Genomic DNA, 8,650 nt, shown 5'->3' with positions numbered 1-8,650 from the left:
AGATTCAAAAAATAATAGACAAAAGGGAGTGAGATTAAGATTGATACAATAGGGCAGGCGCTAGGGTTACTTTGATGAGTTGATTATTCAAAGAGGTAGGAAGCAAATATCAGCAATGGCAGCATCAATGAACAGTAGTGAATTAAGAGATTGGTTGAATACCCGATGTGGAAACTGATCAATATATATATATATATATATAATATGTAAGAATGCAAATTCTATAAAAATAAAATAAAAGAAAAAGTGGAAATGAGGAGGCGAAAGGCTATAAACAGAAAACCTTGTATGCTATGCATTCGCAAACAGGTGTGCAGCGACATATAAGGCTCTATGACATGACGTCAGGTTCAGGTTTGTACCAAGATGCCAGTCATAGCCACAGCCCTATCCTATCCTGTCCTTTCCTATTAACCCCTACAAGTTTGCAGAGAAACAGAGAAACAGAGAGAGAGAGAGAGAGAGAGAGAGAGAGAGAGATCTTAAAAGTAGCTGAGAAAAAGATATTTGCATAAAAAGGCTTACAACTTTGGCACTTTCTACTTAAAATAAGAGTTTGATACCCATAAATCAGATACGCTCCTTTAATTTATCAATTCAAATGCTTGAAGAAAACAAAATAAGGAATGCAGAGGGTGGAAACGAGGGTACTATAACCACCCTTTATTAGTTTTGAATTACTTTTGAACATAACCAGTATTCTTATTACGTTGAAGGAGAAGGTTTGAATTCGGGACATAATAGATTGAGGAATGCCTCAATCACTAATACAATCCACCATTTTACGATTTTGGTTCTGAACTAAAAGTTTAAGAGTATTGTTCTTAAACTTGTTAGAAAATTTGAATTTGACTAAAGTTGACCTCTTAATAATATAAAGGGCAGGTAAGTCGAAAAGGCTGGTGCCCGGCGGTGGTTCAGACTGGGGACTCTCTGGGTTCATGATAATGGTTTTACAGTTTTAGTATTGGAGACGTATAAAAGTACAACAGGCTTTTCATGCTGCTCGTTAATCACAAGCACTAAATGACACAAAATAATCACACCATATCAATATTATTATCTTACTCTCTGGTTTTGTTCTTTTAATTTTACAGACTGGACGAGGATTCTTTCGGTCCTTTGTTCCCCTTTTTGCAGTGCAGGGCCTGCAGGCAGATAGAGTATCACCACCTCTTCAGCCTTAAAGCCCAGGAACGCGGATACTTTTTACTTTACCTTTTACTTTGGTGTTTGAATCCCCCTGCACAGATATGGATTACCAACATAAATCTCTTCCTCATACTTTTAAATCAGTTTCAAATTGAACATATGTTTGAATTTTAATATCGCTAAATTCCGTACTAATACATATTTTTTTTGTACAGGTGATGATACATCCTTTACTAATCTTTATATTACGGAAAAATAACTTCGAACTTAAATGCAAAGGGCTTGCTAACTCGTAATACATACACAAAGTTTGTAAACAAGGACCAATCTGGGATATCAGAAACATATTAGCACTCATGCTAAAGTTACTACAAAGTATAAACGCTTCATAAGTAAAACAAGATTTGAATTTTTATTCTAAGCTGCCAAAATCACACTTTGCTCCAACTGCGTTTCGGCGCCCCAAATGAAGCATAGAGAACAATGTGTGACCGGAAGTCTATGATATTCGCTGGCCGAAGGCAAAGATACTGCAGTGTTTCCATGCCATTAGACCGAGATGCTCGATTTCATAAGCTTTACATAATGCAAGCAAAATAAAGTTGACAACTAAACTTACTTTTCTCATTCCTTGTTAGCTTGCCTCCCTAAAGGGTCCGAAACTACATTCTACAATCTACACTAAAATACTAACCTATCATGACCTGCTTCTTGTTTTCAGCTTCTGCAATAGAAATGGGGGATGTTGTTGGTGAATGACGGTGAAAAATGGTGGCGGAGAATGGCCGTGTTAGGGAAATGAAGTTGAGTGACAGCTGATGACGATGAAGTGGCTGTTGAAGAGGGGAATCCTGATGATGCTGCAGCAGAGAAGAGTGGCATGGAGCCTTGGACTTGCCACGCCCAATTGGGAAATGAGTTAACATCCATACTCTTCTCCGTTGCTCTTTCCTGAAAACAATAGAGACATTGAATTGTTAACGGACAAAGTAAAATGAGAATTGTCAGTAACTGGCAATAAACAAGAAATACAAAGAATTTTGTCACATTTGCGTTAGGGAAGATTACGATGCTTCTTCCACAAATTAAAAAAGAAATGACCAATAAGGTTTAACAACAGAAAGAAATGAAAACCTGAAAAGTAATATTTCACTGAAGATTTAACATAAAAATTTAACTGTGACAAGTACATTAATCAAAGAAAATTTGCCAGGGTCAACAAGAAATACTTAAGGAAGAAGAATTAAGTTTTTATAACTTCATATACGAATAAAAAGTTATAATGACTAGATGTGACGAAAAATTACCATATGAATGGGAAAGAAACTGGAATTCATGTTGCTCATTATATGAGGCTCCTTAGACGCCACAATTGAGCCATGAGAAAGATGAGACCTCATGGGTGCTGGAACAGAGATCTCATTCTGTAAAGAGAACAACGAATTGCTTAAAACGGAGTAGCTTAAGTTGCAACGAACATATAGATACAAGATCACGGATTTCTACACAACATAAAATGCGAACTGAACTGATAGGGGTATTCAGAAATTGATCTTAACATACCCTTGCTCTCAAGTGAACGGGAATGTCGTTGCAGCCTAGCTGAAAAGGAAAGCTTCTCAAATTCATGTTCTCCTTTTGGATTTCAGAAACCAAAGGCGGAGCAATTCCCAAGTTCAGATCAAGACTCCGGTGGCTGCCTGTACCAAGAGGATATTAGATACATACTTATTGACAAAAACAAAAAAGAACTGTTTGATTTGGTTTCTGTCAAATTGATGTTCTCTAACAACACTAATACCTTCGTTATTGGCCTCAGACATTATCTCCCCATCATACGAGCTTCGATCAAAGTTGGTGACCGCTTCTCGTCCATTGCATTTGATGGCAGCCTTGTCGTATGCCCTGGTTTCAAAGAGCAACACTATACTGACTTAAGTGAACCCCAAGGTCATTAAGATCTCAAAGTCTAGATATCGAGTAAAATGGTGCCTATATAATATCGTAAAGACCTTGCAGCTTCAATCTCGCTATCAAATAGGCCAAGGTATACATACCTGCAGGCAAGCAATGAAATACCATACCCAATGAAAACCAATTTCCCAATTCATCCAATCAATTTACATAAAACCAAGTCCCAACTATTTATTTGGTCCTCGATGAACACAATTCTTTGTATCGTTCCCTTGTTCACTGATCATAATCACTTAAGACCACATACATAAATGACCATGAACATCCATGTTCCGAAAAATAAGGGACAAAATGATACTTCAAATAAGAACGGTGAAAAAGAAAAGGGTTCTTACTTCTTGCCTAGAAACTGGCCCATACGAGCTTCCCAGCGGCCGCATTTGTGCAGTGTGACTCCCCTGAATTTTGAGCTTCCTCTAGAGAAACCGGTACTCTGGCGGCGCAGGATATGCACAAACTCTTCCTTTGTAAAATTACTCATCTGCATTGCAATCAAAATCAATCCCAAATCGAAAGAAACAAAACAAAACCAGTAAAAGTCTCCACATTACATCCACAACGCATTCCGAAAATCGACCTGCTTAATATCATCCTCATAATCACCGACACTGAAATTAATATCAGCCTCAATTCCGCGGAACTTGATCGCAGCTCGATCATACGCCCTAAGATCATTTTACCACAACCAAAAAATTACCCAAAAAATTAACTGCTTGAAAACAAAGTTTTACATTGAAATATTTACTGTTAACACTTCTGAGCTTCTTAGTTCTTACCTAGCAGCAGCATGGGCAGTGTCAAATCCTCCTAAAAAATATTCAAAAATTAAAAATAATCCGCCAGAAATAAAAAAATAATAATAACGATTAAATGGTGGATTTTGATTCATTTATCTTACCCAAGTACACTTGTTTCCCGCAATCCCTACAAAAAAAAAAAAAAAAAATAGACAGCGAGAGGACTCAAAGTCAGTACACAATCAGAGTAATAGTACATCAGTATCACCGTAACCAAACACTAACCAAATATGGGATTCCCATCTCCCGGTCCTTCGATAAAACGTAACGCCCCGGTACTGCGAGCTCCGGGACCTGGGCCCTCTCCGGCTCTTCTTCACCTGCTGCGGGAGCACGATCCTCGGCTCCGCGGGAGCATAGTAAATCGGCTCAAGCTCCAATCGGGAACCGGACGATAGTCCCAGCCACTGCTTTTTAGAAGCCGCCGACGACGACGAAGAAGAGCTTACGGATTGGGCGAGCGGAAAAAGCTGGATGGTCCTCCGACCGCCTTGGTGATTGGCGGATACGTCGTCGTTCGGAGCAAGGAAGTTGAGAGTAGTGGAATCGTCATCGTCGTCGCCGGTGACGGTGAGGTTGGAGGAGGAGTTGAAGCTTCCGGAGCATTCGACCGGGGAGGTGGTGAGAACCTTGTTTTGGGACATGGAAACGTCGTCGCGGGAGACGAAGCCGAGGTTGAGATCTAGCATTGCTGATGGTTTTGGATTGGGAAGTTGATTCAGAGGGCGGTGGAGGAGGAGGACGAGGAGGAGGTGGGGAGGAGAAAATGAGGGAGGAGGAAGTGGGAGGGAGTCATGGAGGTGCTTTGTTTTGAACGTGTTTGATGAAAGTACCGAGAGAGAATTTTAGAGACGGAGAATCTGGAAGCGCCGGCGTGGGAGAACCGTAGAGAGGCGGAGGCCAGCCGTGTGAGTGAGTGAGTCACTGAGTCTCTCTTTCTCTTTCATTCATGCATACCCACAAGAAATAGAGGAGTTTATAAAGTGGTCAGAGAGAGGAGCTTTTTTAGTGTGATCGATACACGAAGTGATGCATCATGTGTTACTATACAAATGGTAGAATATATGTGCTAAAAAGTTAATAAGTTAAAAAATAAAATTTCTCACCACTTCTATTAAAACACATGGTGTACCATTTGTGTTTTCGTCACAACTAAAAATTTCTCATTAGTTAAAGAGAGAGTGATTAGATTTACCGCGTGGTGATGGAGGAAAGAACAAGGGTCTCTCTCCTAGTTTCCAAATTTCTATTCTTCCTCTTGTTTTTAGCACATGTAGCTTTTGCTTCTACTCCAATACACAACAGCTTTAGGTAAAACTTACGAGACAAGGTTAGACCTGGTTTGGTACTGAGGTGATTCTGAAAAAAGCTGCTATAAAAAAAAGCTGGGAGCTGTTTTTGTGTTTGGTAAATACTCAGCTTCAGCTTTTTTTCACAGTTTTGGATGAAAAAAAGCCAAAAACAAGAAGCTGCAAAACCTAGCTTTGAAAAACCAGCTTTTTTCACATCTGTTTTACATAAAAGTTTACCAAACACTCTAATACTGCTTTTTTTTTTTCAAAAGCACTTTTACAAAAAAGTTTACCAAACACTCTGTTGCTTTATTTCACAGCTGCTTATTCTCACAGCACAGCAGAAGCAGCTTTTTTTCAAAGCACAGCAATACCAAACCAGCCCTTAATGGGACGTGCCACGTTTTCCCGCATCCCACTTCTTGCTCACCCATAAGTTTATTCTTGAAGTGCTTGACCCAATTAGTATTCTGGATTCAAACCTCACAATCCACTTTTTTTATTGGCATGTTGAAAATTTTGAACCAAGTGTTTGAACAATTTGCGTCGTAATAAAGGTGTTTTACATCCACCGTTCTACTCTCCCTTTTTTCTTCTTTGGTTCTCTTTGCAGGTGTTGTAGGACGTTGGATCTCGAAGGTTTAATTTGGTTTGATGCTTCAAGATTAATCTTATGGTTTGTGTGTGGCTTTGGGCACGGCGGGTTACTCTCCGTTGTTGGAGATTTAGGGGTTTTTGTTGCTTTTGTTTCTTTTGCTAAGCTTAAGCTTGTCTGAGCCTCCCTAGTTATTTTGGGTTATTTCTCACCTTTTGCTTTGGCCCTTTATTGTTGTACTAGTTCTTCTTTTTAATGAATTTCCTCTTTTTAACCAAAAAAGATAATAGGACGTGGTCTCACATACATCATCAGTTAAAAATTGTTCGCTTGTTTGGTTGTTTGACCATACCACAACTCAAACAAAAAGTAATATTATGTAATTGAACATTATCGTTAAGTAATAACAGTTCCTGTCCTTGAGTAACTTTCAACGCGCATTTGAACGATTGACGATAGCACTTCTTAAAAACGTTAATTTCAAAACGATTATCCATAAAATATATAAGATACTTAATTAGAGAACAATCATTTTTTTTTAAAATAACCGATATTATCTACACTAAAAAAGAAAAAAAAAATTAGAGAAGAATCATTAACTTCTAATTATATAAGAATCAACGTTGTATTGCTTTCAAGATGAAAAACTTGGACTTGGGGGTTTCAATGGTGGACCAAGATTGTCTCCCCTCCTTATTCTATCCCCTTCCATCCCCTCCTACTTTCTCAGCCGTTCATTTCATGCCAAATTGATTTAAAGCTCCAGATTTTGCCACGTTGCCAATAACCCTCACGTTTCATTAATGCCCAATATTCCGGCCTCATTCGCTGCATTTCTCGCCCCTTCCTTTCTGCCTTATACGCAACCTTGCCTCCTGATAGAAGCATATTTATGCTACTTAGCTATGTTGTTTCATTGCATTTAGTTAGTTAATTACTACTTATTATAGTCTTTTAAGCTATTTTCGTATGTTTGTAGGTCCTAATGGCAAAAGGAGCAAGAAAGTGCATTTTGGAGCCATTTGGAGTAGTTTTGGGCATCAATTGGATAGCTTATGAGTGGAGCAAGGTGGATGGACGAAATTGAAGTCAAGAGAGGCTAGGAAATGCTACAAATCTAGAGAAAGAAGTTCAAATACAAAGAAGATAAGGAAAGAGCAAGAGATAAGGAACATTATCCAACCTTATCTTATCCTATCCTAACTAACCTTATCATTTCCTAAATATAGCATTATCCTATCTTATCTTATCCAAATCAATTTGTGCCTTAATTCTAGCTATTTAGAAGGGATTAGTTATACATTTAAATACGTAACTCAGATTCTAGAGACCTTATCCCTTGTGTGCCGCATATATGCCATTCCTTGGTGGATTGGGAGTTGTAATCCCTCTCCTACAAAGGTGTTGCACCCTTTAGCCTAAGTTCTTCTAGAAATCTGCCCTAATACTCTTTCTAGAAGCCCTTATCTACTCCTAAATGTATGCCACACCCTCTCCATATTCTCTTTGGTTTTCTGATTTCTAGAAGGTCCAAAACCCTAGTCCTTTTCCCATTGGATTGTGTAATCCTTTTCCTTCAGAAATTCTACAAGACTTAGCCTATAAATACAAGCCTTTGCCGCAAGTTTTATCCATCCATTCACTCATTCATTCATTCATACATTCAGCCATCAAATACCATAATTCACACCATATCACCCTAGTGCCGCAAACAAGGAAGGAAGGAGAAGAAGACTTGTGCAATCTGCCATCCAAGGAGGGTTCGAAATCTGCCATTGGAGTGTGGAGTGTTTCTAGGTGTATTATATCCTTAGTTTTAGTTCAATGTTTACTTTAACTTGGTTTTCAATTATGATGAACATATGGAACTAATTTCTTTTTAGTTAAAGGTGAATTCGAAGACATGATTATATGTTTTATATGAATTGATTACATCCAGTTATTGTTTCTTGAGTCTTGAATGTGATTTGCTTATCTAAGTTTTCAAAACTTGTTTATGTATGTTGGTTGAGGGTTGACGCTTAATTTGCATGCATGAATTTGATGCTAGAGTATAAGAGAGTTTCACGTAATAGTTATTCAATTATATTCACAAGTAGTGGAGGTTGCTAGTCACAATCGTGTTAAGTAAATCCTTGGTATGAGTCTCATGCGTTTCATAGTGATGAATGTCTTGTCAATACTTATGATTTTCATAGAACTTAATGACTTTTGATATGTATCTCTATCATGTGTTTCATGTAGGGAACTTGAGAAAGATAATTTGGTTGCGATGCGTATTCCATCTAATTCAATGAAATAAGGAAAATCTGATGGTTGATTGTGCAATGCAATTAACTTGGGGTGTTGTCATTCATAGTCTAAAGGAATAATAACTGGAAATTGGTTTATCTGCATATGTCATGTGTGGAGAAGGACCCTCTAACTAGCCTTTCACCCATTTAATTCACCCAAATTCGTTTTTACAAAGTGTTTTATGCAAAGTTTATATTTTAAGTTTTAATTTCGTCAAAAACAATCTCCCTTTCATTTACTCTGGTTATTTGAGTCAAAATCTATTTTCTTTTAGTCTTTTGAGTCAAGTTAAGTTTTATTTTCGTCAAAATCACTTGTTAGGTCTAAAATTGAGTCTTTTTTATTGTTTGTTGCTGTTTTGAGTGTTTTAAGTTAGTTTTGAGTCTATAGAGTCTATTAGTGTTTTTGAGTCTTATTTGTGTTGATTAGCATCCCTAGTTAATCCTCGGTCTAGAACGATCCCTACTTGCATAAATACTACAATTGTCATCAATAAGGTTTAATTTGTGTGTCAAGTTAATTTTCACATCACCTCCCCTTTTATG

The 8,650-nt window shown here is 37.9% G+C and overlaps 1 protein-coding gene across 2 annotated transcripts; it reads right to left on the bottom strand.

Annotated features, from left to right (window-relative positions):
* Positions 1-940: 940 nt before the first annotated feature.
* LOC125473730 (APETALA2-like protein 3) lies at positions 941-4,912 on the bottom strand. 2 transcript variants are annotated; one of them, XM_048576949.1, is made up of 11 exons: positions 4,149-4,912; positions 4,025-4,050; positions 3,903-3,933; positions 3,704-3,791; positions 3,462-3,607; positions 3,165-3,209; positions 2,954-3,057; positions 2,716-2,852; positions 2,460-2,576; positions 1,847-2,103; positions 941-1,243 (listed from the first exon to the last, which is right to left on the bottom strand). In XM_048576949.1, exons 1-10 carry the CDS (start codon positions 4,610-4,612, stop codon positions 1,870-1,872), a joined length of 1,392 nt encoding a protein of 463 aa, XP_048432906.1. In that variant the 5' UTR covers positions 4,613-4,912; the 3' UTR covers positions 941-1,243; positions 1,847-1,869. The 2 variants fall into 2 exon arrangements, with proteins under 2 accessions (XP_048432906.1, XP_048432907.1); XM_048576950.1 differs by lacking the exons at positions 941-1,243; positions 3,165-3,209 and having other exon boundaries at positions 1,425-2,103; positions 4,149-4,904.
* Between the last annotated feature and the right edge of the window lie 3,738 nt (positions 4,913-8,650).

This window comes from the organism of the source record quoted next, unplaced genomic scaffold, assembly GCF_019419815.1.
Source record: "Pyrus x bretschneideri cultivar Hongxiangsu unplaced genomic scaffold, Pyrus_bretschneideri_v1 Contig94, whole genome shotgun sequence".
NCBI lineage: Eukaryota > Viridiplantae > Streptophyta > Magnoliopsida > Rosales > Rosaceae > Pyrus > Pyrus x bretschneideri.
The sequence above is the reverse complement of the archived record's forward strand: the minus strand, read 5'-3'. Positions and strand labels throughout refer to the sequence as shown.

What these genes read in the sequence shown, in the direction of transcription:
- LOC125473730 (XM_048576949.1), bottom strand. Translation starts at nt 4,612, where the DNA reads ATGCTAGATCTCAACCTCGGCTTCGTCTCCCGCGACGACGTTTCCATG. An exon ending in ACTGCCCATGCTGCTGCTAG is followed by an intron (nt 3,792 to 3,902) that starts GTAAGAACTAAG and finishes AAATGATCTTAG; the next exon opens with GGCGTATGATCGAGCTGCGA. An exon ending in GTCTGAGGCCAATAACGAAG is followed by an intron (nt 2,853 to 2,953) that starts GTATTAGTGTTG and finishes CTCTTGGTACAG; the next exon opens with GCAGCCACCGGAGTCTTGAT.